This window comes from Thermobia domestica, chromosome 11, assembly GCF_964235325.1.
Source record: "Thermobia domestica chromosome 11, izTheDome1.hap1.1, whole genome shotgun sequence".
In the NCBI taxonomy this organism is placed as follows: domain Eukaryota; kingdom Metazoa; phylum Arthropoda; class Insecta; order Zygentoma; family Lepismatidae; genus Thermobia; species Thermobia domestica.
The window spans coordinates 57,805,971-57,831,297 of record NC_137464.1 but is presented as its reverse complement, the minus strand read 5'-3'; the positions used below and the strand labels follow the sequence as shown (position 1 = coordinate 57,831,297).

At 37.3% G+C, this 25,327-nt stretch overlaps 2 protein-coding genes across 7 annotated transcripts in view; both read right to left on the bottom strand.

Moving 5' to 3' along the window:
- LOC145663572 (NPC intracellular cholesterol transporter 2 homolog a-like) overlaps nt 1–25,327 on the bottom strand; it is an 84,881-nt gene that overhangs the window by 17,383 nt on the left and 42,171 nt on the right. The gene's annotated exons all lie outside the window — the stretch shown is intronic.
- LOC145664081 (uncharacterized) overlaps nt 1,537–25,327 on the bottom strand; it is a 43,464-nt gene continuing 19,673 nt past the window's right edge. For 2 of the 6 annotated variants that reach the window (XM_081730424.1, XM_081730425.1), the window contains exons 2-8: nt 18,013–18,097; nt 14,205–14,356; nt 11,260–11,493; nt 9,931–10,345; nt 7,518–7,702; nt 4,779–4,944; nt 1,537–3,190 (exon numbers count right to left, since the gene is read on the bottom strand). In XM_081730424.1, the coding sequence (XP_081586550.1) occupies nt 2,700–3,190; nt 4,779–4,944; nt 7,518–7,702; nt 9,931–10,345; nt 11,260–11,493; nt 14,205–14,356; nt 18,013–18,097 (1,728 nt within the window). In that variant the 3' untranslated portion in view covers nt 1,537–2,699. The remainder of the gene's footprint in view (nt 3,191–4,778; nt 4,945–7,517; nt 7,703–9,930; nt 10,346–11,259; nt 11,494–14,204; nt 14,357–18,012; nt 18,098–25,327) is intronic. The other 4 variants (XM_081730423.1, XM_081730427.1, XM_081730426.1 and 1 more) reach the window with 3 other exon arrangements.

Sequence of the window (25,327 nt, the reverse complement as noted above, 5' to 3'; positions counted from 1 at the left end):
AACCGTAATAAAAATGGTGCTGACTACATATCTAGAGGAAGAATATATTTAACTAAAGTAATATGCAGACACAAGGTAAGCCACTTTTCTTACATATGTGCCCTATAACTTCTACAAGTAGATATGTTTCACTACCTTGTTATTTCTTTTTTCAATAGTTTACCTAATATCGTGTGTTTTGGATTCCATCTTAAGTGCGGTCTATTCCAAGTACCATCGTTCCTATTAGTTACTTAAAAATGAACGGTAACTTTATTCGTTTTGTTCATTATGGTATGTAAACTAGTTTATAGGCGATCTAACAGTTACATAGAGACTATGATCGGACATAACTGTAAATGTGTTTGGTATGTACGTCATCAGATCACTATAACGAAGCCAAACAGATTCATTCTTTTTTGAAACTTTATATGCAAAGAAGTGTAGGTCAAAATCATTAGTTTCGAACAAAGAACATAATAAAAATATTCTTTCATCGTCAGTAACCCATATATCCGTTATTTGGGCAAATATAGGTAAACAGTTTTCAGTGCACAGATCAACAGTAACAACAGAAGAAACATCTAATTTAACACCTTTAATTCTTACCCAGGCTACAGAATATATCACCGGATTCGATGTCAGAAAAAAACTTTTGTTTCAGCAAACTAGTGATGATAGTTTCCACTTTTCGCTTTTTTCCACAAATGAAAGAGCACACAGGTTTATTTTTTAAAATCATGTCGTTCAATATTAGTTGGTTTTTCATTGCAATTGTTTTGCATATGTTCACACGGCTCGAAGACGCCCTGGCAGCAATTTTAGAAATTTTATGTTTGGCCTCAAACCTCATTGTCCACACTTGGGTCAAAGGTCCAAACTTAAGAAGCATACTAGGATAGTGTAAAAGAAAATGGAATTTTGGTTTTAGCGAACTTTTAGTAAGGTTGCAATATGTCTCATTAAGATCTGCTATTAAATATGTCAGTTGCTCAGACGTATCATTATAAACCCTCTTATTTAACAATCTATCCAAAATTCTACGTAACGCTGTATACAAATTACACACTTCATTTTTTCTTGGAACATAATAGCCAAAAAGTAAACCAAAATACCTAACTAATGTAACCATTTCAGAAGCAGACGTTCTAAGTTTCAAGTTGGATCCTTCCACTGTTAATGCATTCACAGGTTTGGACGAAGAATCCGGACCGTAATCAAAATTAAACAATCGAGCTTGTACAATATTCAATGGAACTAGTTTCGTCTCTTGAACTAAATAAGTAATAACAAAATTCATTACGTAACGACAACAACCTTCTAAGTAGTCATGTAAAATATCTACTCCTACATTATCAAAAAGTTTAAATCCATTTAAATTAAGGAAAACACATTTCTCCTTGATACCTGTTCTCGACGTATCATTTAAGAGTAAATGTTGCTCATAATTTTCTATGCTCCTCAATGACGTTTTATCTTCATACAACATACTTTGCATCTGCTGTTTGCTACAAGTACAGATTCTACAGTAATAATTTGCCACAAAGTTCTCCACAAAACCCAATATGCCATTTAAGGCTAAATTATCGCCACATAAACACACAACATGAAACTTAATAGCTCCGCTGAAAACATCGGTGGCCACTGATACACCCGTATGGTTTAATTCATTGAGTATTTCAATTATTTTTTGGAAAACTATGTTGTTTCCAAATTTGTTCCTGTCAGATGAATGGAACAATGCGAGAAGGAAAATGTGATTCAAAAGGGAAGCGTAGTGAGTGGGGAGACAGGGCAACGACAAGTAAATTGCACCTAATTTATGAATAGTAGCATGACTACCAAGAGGATTCCCAATCTCAAAATCGTCGAAATACAGTATCATGGGAAGGTGAAGGTAATTTTCTTCACTTGTGTTCAGTACATCTTTCCAAATTTTCGCCTGCACAATGTTTTCTAAACAGATTGCATCATTTTCTAAATACTTTAAATATTGTAAGGTTTCAAATAAGACTTTATTAATTGAAAAAAATTTTTGAAGAACAACATTGATAGGTATAAGCTGCATTGTACAAGGTATAGATACAAAACCGACACCATCTCCTGAACGTTTGGACTCCATACGTTGCCCAATTGTAATTTCTATGGGAGCAATGTACGTTTCCAAACGTTCAAAGAATTGAAGACGTTTATATTCTGAACGAAGATCCGTTACACATGCAGCATGTGATGACAACACTTTTTCGAAGCATTCTTGAATGTATCTTGGAACATTATCTCTACCAACCATATTATAAAATTCGGTTTCAAGAATATTTTTTGAGGCATGTAAAAAATTATTCAAGTTTTCCACAATGAACTGAATTGTAGAACGAGGAATAAGTGGCATTGCATGCAGTGATGATACAAATTGTGCTATAGCGTTTTCTTTGGTTATTTCATGAACAAAATCTTGCGTGGGTGTAGAAGGGGTATCAGAAAGTACAATATTTAGGTTTGATTGGGAATCAATGACTGATGGGGACGAAGTACATGTTGAATGGACTCTAACTAAGTGTCTTTTAAGAGTAACTCCCGATGAAAAGAGGCGAAAGCACCTTCTTTCACCGCAACGGAAATCCCTCGTACCAGTAGTTAACTTCCTGCAGTAAATTCTCATGTGCTTTATTAAGTTAGATACTATAGGGAATTTCTTCGCACATCCGTAACACGTATACCTTTTATGTAATAGTTAAGAGGCAAAGATCCGCTAGTAAGTTCCTCACTGCTTGATTTATACGATCGAATTTTGTTTCTATGTTGTAAAATCCTCTCTGTATGACGAGCCAAATATCTGATGCTTCTTCTGGGTATTGAGCACCAACGGACTGAAAAATTTTGAAAGCAACATCTACAGCTTGGATTACACTGTGCATGGAATAATATGTGTTATCCACTACAACATACACTCCCTTCACTTCCGTAAGATTGTCACCAACAAATAACACAAGGGGCTGGAAAGACCGTCCAAGACGTTGGAGTTTGTTCCTTCGGGATTCAACGCACACCTGTACGTCATCTCCTGATGCAACTTGAGTTATGAATCCATCTCTTATTTCTGAGCGCGATGGTTTCCATGTTGTAAATCCTCTCTTCCGTCTGCAGGGCGGAATTCCAATTATGTAAGGAATTAACAAAAGGGCCACTAGACTCCTTGAGTCAGAATCTTGATCTGAAAAGAACAACAGTAGTTATAATCGGGTCGTTCAGTGTGAAAGTAAACTAGAGCTAAATTATAATCGACACTTCTGAGTATTTCAGTTACCGGTAACTGACAAACATTGGTGATAACTAAGAGGGAACTAATTGAAAGAATTAAATAAAATCACTATTGAATGATGCGAAGAATAATTTCAGAAATACGAAGATAAGCGACCAGCCGATATTTACTGATAACACCAGTCATAGTAAAGAAAAATTACACGCTATTATGGTTGGATGTCGAAACATTTTCTCATTTTATTTTTTACCTACTATGACTAATATGGTTTTATTATTCAATGATTTCAAGCCAAGAGTTCCAATGAGTTATCTTAACACTTAATTAACAACTAGCTTCAAAATATATACCAGTGTATTGTTTAGGTCGAACTAAATCCTAGTATTATTTGACAATATTCCTTAGTCTATGAACATGTATGTGAAACTAAGCTATTTTATTGTAAAAGTGAAGGTTCACTAGTTTTCTGTTTAATTTCAGTTCTCAGTCTCTTGATTGCATTACGAATTCAGCACATGCTAAATAGCTCATTATGAACATATGTCATCCCTAGTTTTAGCTTCTAAAATCCATTCAATATCCAAGTTAGTACTTTCTAAATATATATAATTGTCCTTATTTTCTACTCTGCTGATCATGATCGTAAGTTTTCATATATGTTTTATTTACATTTTTGTTTAATGTTACACGGTAATGTTCATTAGGGTAAAAGACAGAACGACGGTAAACTAAAGTGAATGTTAAACTAAACTTTTTTGTGTGCTCTCACTGGGAATTGAACTCGAGACCACGTGCATCAAAGACGCACACACTAGTCACTAGATCAACGGAGAGGCTCTCGCCAAATGGCTTTGTGGTGAACAGTGTGCGTGGGTTTTCTCGACTTCTTAAACAATTTTACCATTTTGTTCACCACCATTAGCACAGTCTCCTTTAGCCTTGGTGCATAACGTCGAAGCCAATATCAACAGTACTGCTTCAATCAACGAAATTTCATCTGGCATCCAAAGCCTTCCTTAGAATAGAAATAATGTGACAACGAATTTAATATAAGTTCCGTAATACAACAGAACGATTAAACAAATGCCATACAAATATGGAGCAGAAACATAAGTGTACATGATAAGGAATAATAACTTTCGCATTTTGTTTTAATTTAAGATGAAACTTCATTCCTTTTCAAAGAATGATAGTTACTGGTCTAGTTGGAAAACTAGTTTATACCGCTGTGGGCCTACCAGTACCTTACCCACTCTGTCTAAGAGAGGAATAATTTTTAAACTCTTGTAAAGTACCCAGAAACAAATATATTTCGTGCTTAGGGAGCCTTTCATGGAAGCCTTTGAACAAAAATAAATAAATAAAAATAAATAAAAATAAAAAATACAAAATATTACCTACTTGTGATATGACCCACTTAAGCTGTATTAGAAATATGTAGTGTTAGGACAGAGTGGGTCCAGGTAACATGATTGTCTATGCTCGAAACGCAACTTTCAGAGATACTTCAAAATTCAAAGTAAAATTGAATTTGCATTACCTCTAATTTGTCCTATGTAATTTGAAATTTGATGCTTTAATTCTGGATCCCTGGAAGTCTTTATGCGTTCTTCAGCGATATTGATTATTCTATCTCGTACTGCCACTATAGTACTGAAGAAACAGTTGTCCTTCTCTGGATAGAGGTACGAAAAATCGTGTAACAGCTGAAAAGAAAATTGTAAACATTAAAACACCAATGGAGCAAAAAAAAAAAAAAAAAAAAAAAAAAGTACATATGTTCAACCAACAGCGATACATACACGTACCAGTTGGACAGTCTTACGATTAATTTTTGCAGCTATTTCACAAATATTTTTGTTTATTATTGTTAATCAATATGAGATTGAAGGTAATATTTTGCAAGAAATTAATACTGTAAGAAATCCACCCACAGGTGCAATGTTGTAAGCCACAAACTTACCCGGGGATCAAACTAAGAACCCATGCACAAGAGTTAAGTACTACTGAGCCACCTAACCTAGCAACAAAACAAGTTTTAGTCTCAAGACCTGTAAAGTATTACAATCATTGAACATCTTAAAACTATTTTATTTACCTTGATTTGCAATGACTTAATGCACTGACTATGGTTTAATTCACTTATTTCATATGTAATTAGCATAATATTTTCTATCGTTTTATGGTTTTATTGTATTCTATAGGTTTATATTCGTATCATTGAATTACACGACCAAGAGTTGTATTATTGATTTTAGTTCTAAGCACGTTATTAAAGATTATTATTATTATTATTATTAAAAAAATTGAGTCACACATTTATAAATTATTTATGTCAATTAAAATGTATTAAAATATATTATGGCACAAGTACATGGATTTTAGTTCTGTGTGTATGAAGTTATACTTCAGAACACATAAAATAAATATACTTTTGTTATAATAAGTTAATAAATAATTCTAGTTATACCTCCAATGTGACATTTGTGTCTGTTTCACTGGTTCGTGGAGGAATAGTTGTTAATGCAAGTCATTTCTTCATTGAATGGTTGAAGTCTCCTTTTTTGACGCTTTAATTTCAGGCTACGTCTAAAACTACAACTCTCACAAATACAATGGAATTGGAAATGAACTCTAAGTAATTTCAGTAGAGAAGAATGTTTCAAATTTCACTAATAGCTGAGAGAGGTTATTTTCATAATATCCTTGCAGGAAGCATTAGCAACGTTACGGATATTGTAAATGGGTTCTTGGCCTCTGTGATAATTTGACTACCTTATCACTAAATTCCGGAACACTTTGCGAAAGACATAGTATTACAGTCATGCAAGTTGTTTTAATCCAACAACTTTCGAAAAAAAATTACAGGAAATTAAATACTGTACAAGTATATGAGGAAGCATCAACAAGTTCGTACAATCACCTAGAATGACGAACAACAACCCCCCTTGGACATGCATTTTATAGTTACGTCCACGTATGTGAACCATGAACATGGACTAGTTACAACTTTTTCCAGATAAACCTCTGAATGTGCGATGATTGGCAAGCTTGAAGCATGAAGCGTCATTAAATTCCTCCATCTGCAGGGGAAATCACGAAAGTAGATTCATGAAGAGAAGTCTGAGGATGAAACCCCATCCTATGAAAGGATCCAAGTGGAAACCAATTCCAAACTTACAAATGACCACCGCGGACGTCTGTAGATCTGGAAGAATCTTTCATGAATGATGTCGCCTTGATAGAGAAAGTTGAGATAATGGAAGACAGGAGGATTACCATTGAAAATGTTCTGTGTGCATAGATATGGATATGGGTCTACCTGAAATAATACTCACAACCAGCTGCATTTTCAGGAAGTGTCAATACGATGAGTGCCACGACTGCTCATTCCAGAAGGGATCGCGACGACGCTGCAAGGAAATGTTGCATCGCTGTGAGATGAAGAGGACCTTCTAGGCAGACTAATGACAACTGACGAACGCTAGGTTTATTTTTATGATCCATAAGCAAAGGAAATGAGCAAACAATGGAAACACCCCTCCTTCCAACCCTTAAAAAGACAACACAGAAGTCGGCCGCCAAAGTGATGCTTTTAGTTTTCTGAGACTGAAGGGGTCATCACGAAGATTACCTACGACAGAAACTAACTATTACCTATTATTCCCATCTCCTGACTAAGTCACGAGAGGAATTGAAGAAACGTCGTGGAGTGGCCACACAAGGGGTTCTACTGTTGGCAGACAATGTACGAGCTCGTGTCCATGAAGGCAGTGGAATTAGGATATGAAAGGTTGACCCACCAAAGTGACCTTTCTCTTCTCACAAATGAAGCATCCACTCAGAGAATGTTATTTTGACAGTAGGAAAGACGTTATTTCTGAGGAACTATGGTTTCAAAGCCAAACTGCAGACTTTTACAAAACAGGCTTACGGAAAGTGCAGAACCGCTGGCAAAAATGTGTCGCTAGGCACAGTGACTATGTAGAAAGGTACTAATACCATCCTTGTTGCAGTTCTCCTGAGAACTTTGACACCCCCTCGGCACGCAGAAACAGGGATAAAGAGTTCAATAATGTCTTACAATAGGTAAACGTTTACGTGACAGTTTTCACCTTGACAAGGCACATTGGTGTGCCGCGACACACTAGTTGCTGAACACTGCTCTAGAAGAATTTAGAATCGTACAATCATCGTATTTTGATAAACATCTTAAATGCTGAGAGTTGGGGACACCCAATATTGATTAATTTCTCATATATAAACGTACAACACTTACTAATTGAAATCCTTGAGGTTGTTTTAGAGCAGGATATTTGTTAAAATAGTCCACGACAGTTCCTGCACCATCTTCGACTTCCCGCATGCGATTGAGGACTGTGTCGTTCCAATTTATTTCAACTAGTGCCCATGGATCGATACTGTTCTGAAGCCACTGAACTTTTTCATCCACAATTGGCTCATCTAGAAAAGAAAATACACAGTATAAATGACTAAAATATAAAGATAAGGAACTGTACGGTCTACTGGAGTTGACTTTGGTATTTCAAATATTTCCAGTATTCTGACCGAAAAATGTTTAGAAAACTATGGTGAACCAAAACAACGTGAGTGCCACATACGACTGTATGCTATGGTATTGAATGGCCTGTAAAATGTTACACAAGCAGTCTTCTGTATGCTAATAGAAAAATCAAACTAGTGGACTAAAACAACAACCAGAAGAGTTTTCTGGACCTTTTTTTCCACTCAGAATGCCTTTCAATCCACTTTTTTGGTGTGTTGGTCCTCCACTCCTCACAGCAAACTTTTCTCAGCTAGTTCACCGTATTACATATTTTTACAGTCTCATTACATTTGTACAGAAACAGTCAAGACCAACTAATTACAAATATCAGAGTAACGTGTTTAATGTTCACATTTAGGTGTGCTACTGTCTTGATACTGCAAAAATATTACATGAACGTAACTATATATAAAATTTCTATATACTAACTATATACTATTTGCTTTCTCGAACTAGCTAGGTTTCTGATTAGGTTACCAGTTATCTCTATCACTACCTACACCCAGATGAAGGGGCTGCCATCTTGAAGCGTCTCAAAAGGAATTTTCCAATATTACACAATTTTCAATATATTTTCAGTATTTTCGTTATCGATATAAATTTCCAGTTGCTTTCCAGTATTGCAAGTATCAGTTAACACCCTGTATACTGTAGCTCGAAACCTGAAGAGGCCGCAGTGGCTCAGGGGTAGAGCATTCATCTTCTGTGCGTGAGTCCCAAGTTCAACCAAGCTCGCGCCTAGTGGGCTTTGTGTTGAACAAACACTGAAGAGTTCTCCAGCTTCCTGCCACTTTCTTCACTTCATTTCATTCATTCTTATTAGTGCAGTCTCTCTTAGCCTATGACAACTGTGGAACGTAAAAAAAAGATTTCTGTTTTGAAGATTGCAGCCAAAAACTGAGCTGAACAACGAATTCTCTCAACCATCCGAAAAGCCTCATTAAACATCTTAGTACTACTAATTAAGCAGACGTTTATATCAGTTATGTCAAGTTTACAGAAAAGTACTGAAGTTAACATGTTTTCTATCAGGTATGCCGCAAAGCCCAGCGGCATATTATGTTGTACCTCTAAACAATGAACAGGGAAAAACCTATAGCACAAGTGAAGAACTAATCGATACTACTAACTACGTTCTAAATCCTGCCATTTAAATTATAAAAATGATTTTAGTCATTAACACAATGTTTATTGTGTGTGCTGTTATGCTAAAAAACACCATTTCTTACTTTCGAAAAATATTGTTTTTCCTGTAATTGATTAGTAGTGATTAGTTAAAAGTGTAAAGCGAAATCCAGTAACTATTTATTGATCGAGTGATCCATATCTAGTCATATTTTCAGGTAGAGTGACATGCAAAGTTAGATGCCAAATCCGCCTGACATTGCTATTACAAGTTTATCAATCACTGATTAGAGCTGAATTTTAATAAAGCATATTTCCCTACACCTGTAGATAATACGAAGTTTTAAAACTAATTTTATCGCACATCATTAGTTTAGATACGCCAGTAAAAGTAGTTTATGCAATAATTCACCTGAGTAGGCTTCACGGTATAAAAACCAGTAATACTGTACAGTACCCGTGGGTAAGAAGTTTGCGTACGTGCCTCTGGCGTGGGAAATCCGGGTTCGATTTCTGGCGGAAGTTCGGATCCTACTTTAAACTGTAGGTCCAAGTCTCATATAGCCCCGCAGCTTAACGGTACGCTAAACTAAAATAAAACCAAACAGCTCCAACTATACCTGGTTTGCACGTTCTATGATTTATCATAGAAGTCATTTATTCTTTAATATTTTAATGATTGGTGTAATATCATTAAGTACTCACTGCATGCAATTTAATAACATTTAGAATAAGTTCGCGTTTCTAATGTCTTGTTACCATGGGAAGATAATAGCTTAGTCATTTCGTTCAGTATGTATTCGTTGACAGAAAATAAGAGTATGTAAATCTAGTACCCAAAACCCATGCCCTTTTAAACTACAAGCTCTGTATGAGCCCTTTCCAGGACTAATTATTATTTGTCATTATATACTTGCTTTCATGTAACAAATTACTTTACATACTATCTAAACTACATACTAGCATGAAACGAAAGCTAGTAAATGTAAGATCTATATACCTTCATTTTCTTCCTCTACTGTTAGTACTGAAGATAAATTCGAAGACGTAGAACGCCTTGATGGACAACTCTGAGGTGAGGTGGGATCTTTTAACTCCCGAAGTTTCCTTCTCCGTGTAATGTAAGCTTCGTATAATATTCCGCTAGCATTTCTCTTCGTCTGATATCGTGTTGCAGGTAGCGACGCTGTATAATAAAGAGATGCAGCTTCCTTAGGAAATAGGTCTACAATTTGCTTTGCCAAGGTTGTGAAGTCAAACATCTGGATTTTTCTGTATGGGTTTTCAAAAAGGATGTGCTTAATCAAAAGCCGTCCTACTTCTTTTCGTTGACTTCCGCGCAACAATCCATTGTTTTGTGTTGATGAATTTATTATTGCCTTTCCATCAAGTGTTTCGTTCAGAACATTAAAGACCTGAAACAAAAGATCCGAAAACATTTTCAGTGTGCACTCAGTGGATGTGCTTAAGGAAACAAAGTATTTGAGATTAAATAGACAATATGTTCATTTCTTCATATACAGTATGAGAACAGGAAGGTCGTCCTGTTCTTTCCTAATCTCAAGACCACAGACCTTTCTAGCACTTATTATTATTATTATTATTATTATTATTATTTTGTTTTTAGCAATGTATCGTCTTTTTCCCTTCAAATGGTGAAGCAACATTTGCACAGAAGGAATGTCTTGACATCCTTCCTCTGTTTTTTCTGTATTTTAAGACGACAGAATGGCAAGATGGTGCACTGCTAAGTTACATGGTTGCTACTCTCAATTTTTCTACTGATCGTGGTCATATGTGGCACCAATTGAGTGATGCCATTGGGGAGAAGTATGAATGAAATGAACTATGAGTCGTAACATTCACTTGTAAACTCATTACGTTACCTGAAACAAACCCCAGATATCAAGAATATGTATATGAAGGGAGGAAGCAAGTCTCAGAAAATGTCCTAGATACGAAAGCTGTACATTTAAAAAATAAATAAAAGAAGTTAAATGCTCGGCATTGGTAAGTGTAATTTATAAGTGTAGAGTGAGGGTAAATAATAGTATACAAAGACAAACCTTTGATAGGATAATGTAACTAAAGTGAACATAATATGAGTGAAGAATGTGGAGGGACACACCATAAACTTACATAATATAAATGAAAAGCATAAAGAATTTAATTACCATTAGTAAAAGTATGAATTAAAATGTGTATCCCAATATCCATTTACTTTTGAAACTTGTAACAGATTTTTTGTTTATCCAATCCTATTTACTATGATAAATATAGCAACAATAAGCAAAATAGTAAGGGAAATATCGATGGTATTGATACTTACATATAAAGGGTCAAAAGGCTTCCAACAATTTCCATATATCTGGGATTGACTTCCATCTAAATTGGAGGGGGCTTTATTTACACCCTCGTTATGTCCTTCTGCTTCGTAAGTATCTTCAATTTGTCGTCTTTCTACAAGGTCGTTGTCTGTTGCACTTTTAGCTCCTGTAGCTCTTAGAACAGCATCAGATATATCCACTAAGCAGTCTCCATCATTATAGGAATGAACAGAAACCTTAAGGAAATTAAACATTTCCATGTTCAATAACAGATCTACGTTAATGAAAAGATTTCATTTATTATTGATTATACTTCAGGTACACACAACTTCAACTCTGATCTTAACATCATACAAGCAACCTAACATTACCTATACAAAACCCTTAGATGTGGGCCTCAGTTCACAATACGCTGCCTGAAGCTGCTGTGACCAGTAACCAGACGAGAAACCTCAGTGTCGTCTGGAATTAAAGTTTCCCTTTATTTCCGAAAATGAACTGAAATCTAAGTTTTACGTCCCACGATTATGCCGGCTAGACTAAAGGAGACTGATGAGAGATGAGTGAAATGGTGGAATGAAGAAGTTGGGAGGAAACTATAGAACCCCGAGAAAACACACGAGCACGATGTTTGTCCACGACAAAGTCCACACGGCGCGAGCTGGGATCGAACCAGGGTCCTCAAGCACCGGAGGTGAACGCTCTACCACTGAGCCACCGCGCCCCCTTTATTTCTGAGATCCGGGAAGCTGCTGTGACTGCCCCAGTTACCTATCGCCTCTGATTACTTATCCATTAATTTGTATGGTTTAGTTTAATTTGATTTTGTTTCCAGTTTAGCGTCTCTTTCAGCAGCGAGGTTATATGAGATGTGGACCTACATCTTAACATGGAATCTGAACCACATACGCTCCTGTCGTTACATCGTCAGTGTGCACAGAAAAACAGAACAAAACTATTTCCTACGGCTTTCATTGATGAAAATAGCAGTCAAATGACTATCTTTATTTTTCTTTTATTGTCTTGCATGGCGGTGTGGACAATCTTACTGATGGTGGATAATAGGGATATTAATAACTGTCCACCCAGAGCGAAGTGTAAATGACGTATATGAAAAATCTAGATTCCGTTTAAGGAAATTATACAAATGTAAGGTATGTTGCAAAATTATGCAGAAGATGCAAACATGTTATGTAACTTTAGAAAACTTATGTCATGGATGGAATACACGATATGTAGAGATGGACAAGGAGAATATATATACAGATAGTTCACTCATTTCACGGCTAGGCAAACTGAAAAAAACAGCCAAAATACGATAATGACTATAGCAAAATGAAACGAACGCAATACAAATGCCAGTTCTATGAGCAATTGCGTAACACCATCTTGAACACCCGATCAAACATGCTGTCTAGCAGCGTTACATCAATTTGATTTCATGCAGCGATGATGGCATCCTGCAATTCGCAAACACTGTTGTACTGGGTACCGTTGGCGTATACTGAGCGACACATTTCCCATAGGTTATCCATCGCTTTTATGTCTGTGGAATTGGAAGGCCAAGCAAGGACAATCACGTCTTTCTCACGAAACCAATCCCTGGTGGTTCCAGCAACGTGGGCAGTAGCATTGTCCTGTTGGAAGATCCACTCGGGACCAGCAATTCGCGCGACAAATGGCAACAAATTGTCTGCAAGTACTGTTTGGTACGTGGTTGATGTCAGAATTTTAGAATATGCGAAGTTTGTAGTACCATAATAACCAAAGTCCTCCCATATTACAGACTCATCCGTACTGTCGCTTAGAGAACATTTGTTCCTCCTTCCGCAGTAGTACAGTCAGCCATCGGAACAACCCAAATTACATTTATTTTTGTCACTGAAGATGACACGACGCCAATTCTGCTTCCAGGTCACATGTGTTTTGGTCCAGACCAGCAGTCGCTCCTTGTGATGCACCGTGGGTCGTGGCTGACGCTTGTGTTTCTTATATCAGAGATGATTGCAGCATTTCACAGCTCTTGATAGGGCAGATTTATGTACATGAATGTTAGGGTCTCTTGCCAACTGTGTAAGAGATATTCCACCACAACTTAGCTTTCAAACAACTTGTCTTTCCTGTTGTGGAGTTAGTGTATGCGGCCTTCCTGATTAGTTCCTTACTCCATACCGCATCCCAAGTTTAAGAAAATTGTTCACGACACAAGCAGTCCGTCCACTTCGACATGCAATTTCATTAACATACCTTCTTTATGTGCCACTATTTGCCCCTTTTCGCACTCAGACAATACTTTGTTACGGTCCATTACGCTTCTTACTCGCCACCTCACACAAGCGTCCTCGTCGTAGCACTCACTACCTTAACTTCTATCACTCGTTTGCTAAACATCTCGCATTCTCGTCCAACGCCCTCTATGTTCCGTAGCAGCGACCAAACTACGTGATATGCTAAACATGTCTGCGTTCGTATCATTTTACAACATTTCTCTTGGGCTATTATTCATTTTCGTTTCGCCCTGTCGTCTATACGTATCTATTCCTGCAATACCTGTTTTCGTGTAACAAATACAACAGTGTCACTTATTATACCTCTCATTTTCAGTTTCCTTTATGATCATATAATATGACGATATCTTGTACGGATCGTGTCATTTTGCAACGCACCTTACAATATACAAAATATAAATCTAAAGATGGTATAAGATTTAATCCTAATTACTATTGTTAGTATCATTGAAATTATAATTATATAGTACTAATATTACGTCAACTTAGTATACTGACCATAGATCCGGTTGTTAAACTATTTGAATGGCTCCACTGTGCAAAAGTTTGAGAAAGCTTAAACTAAGTCTAAATGGCTGTTAAGATGTTATTTAAAGTGTTAGGTCCTCTTTTCAAGTAAAATTGCTAACGTTTTTCAATCACTTATTCAAAATACATACACTTCCCACCGAAGAGTTATCAGTAGCATTCGATGGGTTAACCCACGCCTTCCACTTCTCCCGAAACTTAGCTCTCAATCCAACAAGGGGTATCAACTGATTCAAATCACTTTCTGTTAACAGCCGCAAAGCGGGTACATCGACGAGATTTTCTATTTAAAAAAATGAAATTAAATTTACATTTAGTCATACATACAATCAAAACAAACTAAAGTACACACACACACACATCTATTTATCTTTTATATATATATATATATATATATATATATATATATATATATATATATATATATATATCGGGTGTTCTAAAAATAGAGCCCACGGAACACAGAGCATTACTCTACAAGTCAAAGTAAAGCACAAAATATATATATTTGTATACTTTTGGAGTTATCGTCTGGAGTCACACATTGCACTATGTGCCAACGTCGCAAATAAAAAAAAACTAATTAGATCTATCCAGGGGCGGATCCAGGGGGCAATCGCCCCCCCCCAGAAGAGGAAAATTTCTTATTTTATATATATAAATAAAAATCATCCCAAAGTTTGGAGCCCTTAAAAGTAGCAGTATGACAATCCACCGCCCTCCTCAGAAGTCGGTCCTGGATCCGCCCCTGGATCTATCAATCTATCAAATAGTTATATCGATTCTTTCCAGATGGCAGCTAAAGTCGATATTGACACTAGTATCACTTATTAGTGTAGTAATCGATTCAACTGCTTGTATTCATAGTGTAATGCTAATGGCTCCAAGTTAATCTGCGACGTTGCCACATTGTGAAATTTTGATCCCCATAGCGGCTGAAGGAGGCCCCGCAGGGCATTTCATCATACAACATTTTCGCTTTATTTTGATCTGTAGGAGAGTGATCTGTGGTCCGTTGGCGCCATGTATAGAACACCCGAGATCTTATATTACATATATATATATATATATATATATATATATATATATATATATATATATATATATATATATATATATATATATATATATATATATATATATATATAACCTTCTTTTTATACTGTTATTGCTATTTCACTTTTTTGAACATTCAGTTTGTTTCCTGCAAGTTCAAAACAATTTGTAATTTATCTTTAGATATTACCTACAAGTTAATAGCGCAGAACATGTTTAGTAATATACTCACAAGCAGCAAAATTAATCCTGTTCATTTAATCACAAAAATAACCAATATAAAGGACGAATAGAAAACTGGAAGCAAGGTACCAGTGAGCAGAAAATTAGTTTTTTTTTTTTTTTTTTTTGGTATAACGTTCCAAGATTGTGCTCTTTAGACTAAAGGATGCGGATGATTAATTGTAAAGTCAAAGTAGTGAATGATCAAGGAGTGAATTATTGTGAAATAAAATTATTTGCTTTCCCAACAAAAATAGATTCTACATTGCCCACGTACACTAAAGGGAAACGCACTGGCCAGTAGACCAGAACGGGGGGTGTGGTTCAGTGAATATTGACATTATTCCTACGAATTCCTCAGTATTTGACATTCCTACGAATACAGCGTTTTGTGCACAACAATTGTCCCGGAACTCATATAAAGCGTATCACTTTTATTAGGGTGTCTGCATGCAACGATTTGATTGTTTAACTTCATTGGCGTAGTCCTTAAAGTAAAATGTATGAACATTTATGTTAATAGGATACAATGATGCATTCTATTTCAGAAAGAAAATAGCCAAATATTAAAAGCGGAAAGGCAAAAAAAGGTTAATCCAAGTCGGAGTAAACGAAACTAACGCTCTATGACGTAACATGGGAATCCTGAAATTCTTCACACCACACTTTCAACAATTTTAAAACAAATATATAAGGTACCATCTCTACTTCTAATTTACATGTTAAAAATTAAACAAAAATCAAAAACTCACAATACTCTACATAAATCCGGAAAACCCTCATGCTACACATGCGCACTGAAAATGCTCTGAAGCAATGACAAATGAGGTGTACGTGAGTGGTTTATGCTTACGCCACCACCACAGAAAACACGTATCATACATTAATATTACGTCAATCAACTGCAATAAAAAAATCTCATTACACAAGATAGGTTAGTTTGCAGTTCAGCATCCCTTTCAGCACAGACGGCATATGAGACGAACTTAACTGCTTAACGTCAGATCCTAACCATAAGACTTTCCACCGATAATTGAACTCAGGTCTTCTACAGCTAAGGTGCGGGCACTAATAGTATGGTGACGAGGAAGTTATACACAAGCGTGTTAACTCTACAATACCAATCAAAACCAGCCGTACTGTAAGTATGCGCTATCTGAAGATCAAACGTTTAGTGGAGCAGAAGAAATAATACAAATATATTATGTAAAGCAGGGCAAAGAGTTTTCTGGCCGTTTCTGATTTGTTAGTTGTATATTTCTTCGAGACATCTGGAACAAAGTTATAAAGAAACACCACTCAAAGTAATAGAACACAAAGAACCATTGTGGTTTCAGACTGCTTAAACTATCATTTATTAACACCATAACTAATTAATGTTGAATATCTTCACAAGAGTAAGTTCACAAAAGAGACTAATAAAACGTAAGATTATCAGTTTAACGTCTCACAGTTATACCAGGTAGGCTAAAGAAAACTGACGCTGACAACAAATGAAATAGTGAAAAAGAAAGTGGGAGGAAACTGAGAAAACCTACTCAAATGATGTTTGTCCAACACAAAGCCCACTTGACGTGAGCTGGGATCAAGCCAAGAATCCAAGCGTCAGAGAGCGCTCTACTACAGCTCCGCGGCACCCAAAACTGAAAACACAGGACAGTACATTTACTTAGAGTAACTGCTAGTCTATTTACTAATTATCTACACTAATGAAATTCACACATATCATGGAACTACTTATTTCACATCCCTCCAAAACCATCCCAATTACAAATTAGGCTTGCTTTGTCCACATGTTCGAAGTGTAGGCGGCTGAGCACGAAAGTAGGTAAGCAGCATACAGATCTACGAACTTATTTTATAACTACAGAGAAAATTCATGGAAACAAAAAGAAAATTGTTTTACGTACTGCTATTCTATGTAGGCTGAAGTTCACAAATGATTAATGAAAACCTCGAGGAACTCCACGGACAATATTGTCCACAACAAACTCGTGACGTTGGATAGAACCAGAATCACTCGCAACAGAGGTAAAAGCACTACCACTAAATAGGTAAGATAAGCTAGTGAATTATAAATAAGCCTTTATAGTGATCAAAGAAAGGCTGCGTTGTTTTTCTTGAGGTAACTCCCGTTTCCTCTCCCTTCATTATTCCCCTATTATCCATCTCACCATTCATTCATTAACATCGATCCTAATCGCAGGATATCAAACTCCCTGCAAATAATTAAAAACAATATTCTCGGGCAAATATTCTGGTAAAAGTAGCTATCAGTTTTCTAGAATATACGAAACGAATTTCATACAGAATTTCCCCACTTTCTTAGCTAGGATGGTAAGGAAGTCTTGTACTAAAACTCCGAGGAATGGACTGTCGCATGTACAGTACAATGTTCGAAAGTAATAACATTCGATTTTGTGCGAAGGTGTGTGAACAACTTTTATATTAGTAGCTGTATTATTATTCTGCACCGACTGTCTTACCAGCAGGAAGTTAATTCTACAATGGTATTCCTTACCCAAATGACATAGCTATGTTTCTTAATATTCTGTGCTAATTTTCATAGTGTACAAAATCATGAGATTAGGGATTGATTTTAAACACAATAGTAATAAATAATGATAGTAATTAATAAAACAAAATATCTAATTTGCGTACCTTGAAACGTGGAAAGTAACGATTGTAATCCCCAGCTTTCCAATAGAGCTTTGATTTCTCCACAGGAAGATTTGTCCATCTCTTTCTTCTCAAGCAATAATGGGATTATAATAATGAGTTGCAGTATAATACAAACCCACTAAGTTAATCATGAAGATAAAAGAATTTGTATTAAATATTAAATTGAATAAAATAGAATTCATTAGTTACAGACAAAGTTGTATCGAAAATCCCGTAAGTCAGAATCTGCTTGTATTAAATGGTAAATTTAAACGAACTACATTATACTACAGTAATAGTGACATCAAATATGTCATAAGATAACGAGTTCAGTAAAAGTATATATAGGGGGATAGGGGTATAACTGGAATTAGAGAAATCCATCTGTACATTTTAAAAATATATACAGGGTGTATCAGAAGCCCTCTACCACTCTAACCTACATGGATGAAGGTTTATTGAATGTGAGTTGGGCGATACACTCTAGACCCAGTGAAATACTTGAGAGTACAGGGTGAGGCATAAGTCTTAACACCCCTGTAGCACAGGAACGACTTGGCGTTCACACTTGATTCATGGTATTGTTCGTGTGGGAAATGGACCATAGTGCATGACATGTTGCCCTGGCGGCCATCTTGAAAGCCGCTATCTTGGATCCAACTGGATTTTTAAATGGGAAAGGGGACATGGGTATTGGCACGATCTCAATCTCAGCGAAACAGTGGTGCAGTCCATTTTCACTTACCGTTATTGATTAAGAAGTTATTGCGTCACAAAGGGTGCAAATTTGGCATTACAGCATATTTTTATCTGTTGTTCCAGGTGATGGAAGATGTCGCTAACAATTCCAGAACGAATCGAGACCGTGGAGAAGAGTTGTGGACGATCTGCCAGGGTGAATGTGGCTGAGTTTAATGCATCCCACCGAAAGGGGATAACATCTCATACGTAACAGTATTCAAGTTGTTTAAGTTCCATGAGACGGGCTCTGTGATCGACAAGGATCGTCGTATGGCATCTATAACAGGAATCAGTGATCCGTGCTACGATTGCTGCGTGTGAACAAGTGGCACCCATACAAGCAACAATTCCAGCAGCGGTTAACAGAGGGATCCGAACAGACTGATGCCGTTTGCTGAATGGGCCACAGAAAGGTATGATGAGGACCCCATGTTCCCACAACGTGTTCTTTTCAGTGATGCATTATTTTTCGTTCAAGAAGAGGTCAATGAACAAAAGCATAGATACTAGAGTGACCCAGATTGACACCAAGACAGCAAAGAGATTGGTGGGGAAATGGCTATGGTGTGATGTGGAATCTGGGGGACGCATTATTGGACCGTACTTCATCCACGACACCCTGACTAGTGAGAAATATCGTGATCTGCTCGAGAATGAGGTTTTCCCTGCTCTCTTGAAGGAGGATTGATTTCCCCTCCTTTTCCCAGCAAGACGGGGCTACACCTCGCTATGCGTTATGTTCACGCCAATTGTTCGATAGACATTTTTCGGGACATTGGATAGGGCGACGGGAACCGATAGAGCGGCCACCACGATCTCCAGATCTTGCGCCGCTAGACTTCTTCCTTTGGGACCATCTGAAGAACCTGGTTTACCAAGAACCCATCCGTGATATCCACTATGTGATGCAGCGCCTTCTGTAATGTTGTGAAACCGTCGATCCGGACATGCTGTTGCGAGTCAATAAGGATTGGCAGATGCGTCTTGCAGTGCCTTGCTCAAGAAGGACAGCACATAGAGCACATGTTGTAATGCCAAATTTTCCCCCTTTGTGACGCAATAACTTCAAGAACGATAGGTGAAAATAAACTACACGACTGTTTTCCTGAGATCGAGCTCGTATCAAATGATACCCCACATGCCCCCTTCCCATTTAAAAATCCAAAATTGGATCCAAGATGGCCGCCAGGGCAACAATGTCATGCAATATGGTCAATTACCCACCCGAACAACGTATACCATGAACCAAGTGTGAACGCCAACCGTTCGTGTGCTACAGCGGTGTTACCGCCTTATGTCTCGCCCTGTATATCATGCAGACGATCGCCATCTTGGATTCGCTACTTGAATTCCATAGAACATGAATTGATCAACGTAGGCCAGTTGAATGGCCTGCCCAATTATCAGACCTAACGCCACTTCATTTCTACCTTTGGGGATATGTTAAGTCTATGGTTTGTGCTGTAGACATTTGCAATCTTTGTCATCTGGAACAACGTATCGCAAATTTTACTCGATATTCTGCTTCGTGTCCCAGCAATTGCTCAGCGTGGACATGTGGAACAGGTAAACATATCTTTCAGTTGTCAATAACTTTTCACCAAATTAAGTTATATGAAATTTGATTGCATACTTGACAATCCATACACAATTCTAACTCATGGTCATGTACAGTATCACATTATCCACCTATTGTTAATAATAACACTTTTGAAATCTGGATAGCGGAACAAGATAGCGGCCGCGGCCGTCCGCATGACATACTTCTAAAAGTGTTCCCCTGGACTTAATGTGTATCGCCCATTCCACATTCAATGAAATTATATCCTTATAGATTTTAAAAAGGATGGTAAACTTTTAATACATCCTGTATATTATACAAAATAGTTCTATCAATAGTAAAGTCAAAAACACGTCATATGATTCGATGTTTCGAAGTAAACCTAATTGGTCCTTCTGAGAAGGACACTTCACTTTTTAAAGTTTAGTATCTTCTTCAGTAGCAAGGGTATATGAGACATGAACCTAGGAATGATAGAACCCGAATCACAATTTTATGTATACTCTACCAGCGAGAATCAAAGCTGTCACCAAGTGTACATACGCGGGCGCAATAGCCGTTAAACCAGTAGATAGTGCTATGTGAGGTACCAAAGCCTCAGATGCATATCCGCAGTGATTTACAGTTCATTTTGAATAACGGAAATGGTCTATTAAACGCCATCTTTACACGAGGCTGGATCGAGCCATAGATGGAGTGGGTCAGTGAGTCGTCGGTCAAGTGGGTGAAGATTTGTGAGTAGATTAGTAGGTCGTGGGTCATCAGGACGTGACCCACTGTGACCCACCACCCACCGTGACCCACCATTATCTTCCTTTTTCATTAGTTTCTATTTATTACCTGAGGTAAGTATATCTAAGTGAAAATGAACTTCAGCCACGTTTGGATATTGATATTTGTAATTGTAATAATAGCAATAGGATTTACTACTTGACATTCGAGACTAGCTGTGCGATTTTAGAAGAGCTGACTATTGGAATAAATATATTTTTAATCACCTGTAATATATGAATTATATACAAATTGAACATCTCAGGAGCCGTTGAACTTACTGAGAGCTGAAATTCAGTATATTAACTATTAAACAGAGCGTGTCCTAGCATCTATTGAAATTCTCTTTTAATGGGGATCGGCTACTATAGGTAGGAAATTCGTAGTGGGTTGATATGTAAAAATAATCGAAAACGATCGATATTAGTTGAGAAATAAATTGAGAAACTATTGAAAAACAAAAACTGCAGCGCTCCGCAATCGATATCCATTGCTTTCTATTATACTAATTGCTGAAGCTTATGTTTATTATATTGAGCGTTCAGAGCACTAGGCAATCGAACCATAAAATTGAGAAAACTAGACAATTTTTTTACTTTAAGCTTAATTACATGGAAATTTTAAATTTGTACGGCATGCTTAATTATATGGAAAATTTTACTCTGTTTCGTATTTTCCTTTACGTTGGTTTACTTTACCTTGATTTAAGATAACTTTCATTCTATTTTTCACTGAAAAGTATCTAATTCAACAAAGAAATAATTGTATATGATAAATTGAAATTCACCGTATGACCAACACTTCACAATTTTATATCATAAAGGTCTGGTCCATCGGTATTGTAACAGAGCGATACTTCAACGATTGACCAAACAAACTCGTAGAAATTCAAACTTCGATTAGTGAATTTCAAAGGCTTATTTTATTACAAGTGTAATCTTAGTAAAGTCTATGGAAACGAGACTGTGGATTATGAGGCAGAGTTGATGACAATGGGTTTTGGTGAGTGGTTGATCAGAGTGGGTCACGATGGGTGGTGGGTCAACTTTTCATTGACGCACACAATCTCTGGATCGAGCCACTCTTACCACGCACCAACGAGTTCTGTCAGTTTTCGAACGCCTTAATACTCGTATAAGAAAATTTCTATTTTCAAACAGGGTATTGGTAAACTTGACAGGCGAATAGCCTGGCTAACTATAAATTAGATAGCTATGTTGGAATGAATTTGAGCGTGAATTAAAACATGTGTATTTTCACTTTAGGGCGCAACAATGGGCAAGTTAAGCAAGAAGCATGGTATTGTATTTTCTTCCTTTTTACATACATTTAGCACTGTATTCTAATGCATCTGAAGTGGACAGATCTTTATATATAGGCTAAACATAAAAGTAAAAGAAATAGCAATAATGTAAATTACACACACAAGGTTAAATTTAGTTACATTTTGCATATTATATCTTAAATTTTGTATGATACCGTCATTAAAATAGTTAAGAGTAATTTTTATTACTTTGCAGTGTACGTAGAAACCATTTTATTATATATATATATATATATATATATATATATATATATATATATATATATATATATATATATATATATATATACAGATGGTGATCAGAAAAATGGAAACACCTGTAGTTGGCAACACGTCAGGCGCAGTGGAACAGCAGTGTCCAGTGGCTGCAGCAGACGGAGGTAGTGTAAAATGGGAGACCTCTCAGATTTTCAAAGAAGGCAAATTGTTGGTGCGCGGTTATGTGGAGTGAGAGTGACGGCAGTGGCTACTGTGTTAGGTGTGTCGCGTGGGACAGTGTCGAAGGTGATAACGGCCTACACAACACGGAAAAACCACATCGGGGAAGCGGAACAGTGGGCGGAAGAAAATCATGAGTGACAGGTCACGCCGGGTATTAAAGCGCATTGTCACGCAGAACTGTCTTGTGACTGCGGAGCAAGTGACGGAGGAACTCAATCAGCACCTCCCCCACCCTGTTTCGACAATCCCAGTCCGCGGCGAATTACATGACATGAACTTACGGGGTCGTGTTGCACGGGCCAAACCGCTCATCAGGGACCATAACGCTTTCGCACGCCGCAAATGGTGCAGTGACCATGCAACTTGGACCGTTGAGGACTGCAAACGTGTGATATAGTCGGATGAGTCATCCTTCACCCTATTCCCAACCATGGGCCGTGTTTGTGTGTGGAGAACGCCCAAAGAAGCTTATGATCTGCAGTGTCTCCGCCCAACTGTGAAACATGGCGGCGGCTCGGTGATACTGTGGGCCGCCATATCATGGTTTTCATTGGGCCACTGGTCACACTTAGCGGACGAATCACTGTCAACTATCATGTCGCAATTTTAGGAGACCACTTGCATCCTATGGTCCGGATGTTGTTCCCGGACAATGACGCCATCTTCCAGGATGATAATGCACCCATTCACACAGCTGGCGTTGTTGCAGCGTGGTTTGAGGAACATCGGGATGAAGTTCAACGCCTCCCCTGGCCCGCCCAATCCCCAGATCTCAACATAATTGAACATCTGTGGTCCGTCTTGGAAACACGACTCCGGCGACGATTTCCACCTCCATCTCCTATCACAGAACTGGCCGACGCCCTGCACGAGGAATGGTGTAAAATTCCACTTGCTATCATTCACGACCTCTGCCTCCATCCCACGTCGCATCAAGGCTGTTCTGAAGGTGAAAGGTGGCCCGACACCATATTAATCTGGTAAGTTGCAATTTCGTTGAGGTGTTTCAATTTTTCTGATCACCATCTGTATACTGTAGTGCTAAAGAAAAGTAATGGCACTGATTTACTGTAGATCATGTATGATCTGTCAGGAAAGTAAATGTACACCTGTTTTACGAGTCTGGCATTCCTGCTCTCCATCCGTGGAGAGTATGAGAATTAAATCAATCAAATGTTTACTGAGGGGCAAAAAGAAAAGTTTAATCTGAATAAGACATTGCAGAGGGACACAAGCTGTGAATACGAATGGTGCATAATGTAAATAAAGAACGACACCGAAAGAGAAAGCCAGAAACAGCTGTTGAACTTAGAAAAAAGAGTAAAAATTGTTGAAGTGGGAACATAAAACACAAATACAACAAATACGCCGAAAACTAAACGTTCACCATGCTATGATGTTGGTGTAGTGGCTAAGGTGCTGGCTTACAAATGCAAAGGTCGCCAGTTCGAATCTTCGGTGGGGACGTTTTTAAAAATTTTTGTTTATAATACATGCAGCTCATGAGAGATGGTAAAAGAGATCGTATTTAGTCTTTCGTAGCAATTATTATTGGTAAGGTTTAGTACTGATAATACTTTTTGTCTTTGCGTATTGCTTTTATTCTTTTCTTCATTTCAAAAGAGAAAAATATCCGAACAAATGCCACCAAAATTCCTCATATTTTGAATGTAAACGCTATTTGCAATTAGTAAAGAATAAAAATTGAACGTTCCGATGTAGCTGCAAAAAGTAAAAAGAAAAACATGGAAGTAAACCATACTCATGGTTATTAAAAATACAATTTCTACATGCCTTACACCTCCCGACCACGTTTCTACGTTAGCAAATAAGAGGTTTGTGTTTAGGTCAGACTGGTCAATACGTTTTGCAAAGGGGCCCGGTTTAGCTCTGACGCACCACAGGTGCGAGAAGGGAGCAAAACACTTTTTCTCTCTCCCTCTGTGTGTCTGTTTATCTATCTATCTGTATATATATAACGCTATTTGTGAATGCCGTAACCACCCTAATTTTCAGCGGATTGAGATGAAACTTGGCACAAACATTAATTGTTGAAATATCTTCAGTTCGTTAACCAGAATAATCAGACGAAAATGTTCAAAATGGCGGCCCTTTAAACTCTTAAAAACTTCAAAGGGAACCAAATTTCCCCCATAAATGGGTATTCAGAAAGTTTGAATAACTTTTCCTCTTTTACTGAAATATTTGTGTGCAGAGACTTATTGAAATATTGGACCCGATTCATCGCATAAAGAATGTTCACGCCCTTTCGCTACGGTCAGGCTTTTTTTTTTTTTGCAGGAGGGGGTTATTTTCGTATCGGAACAAGATGATTGCTAGTGATGATATGAAATTACACATTGAAAGTGAAGTAACTTGTGAAACGTGTTATTTGAAAAAATAATATAATAAATGTGCTTTCTTCTAACACAGAGAGAGCGTGAATGGCGAGGAGTGTTATTTGGTTTGCTTTTTAG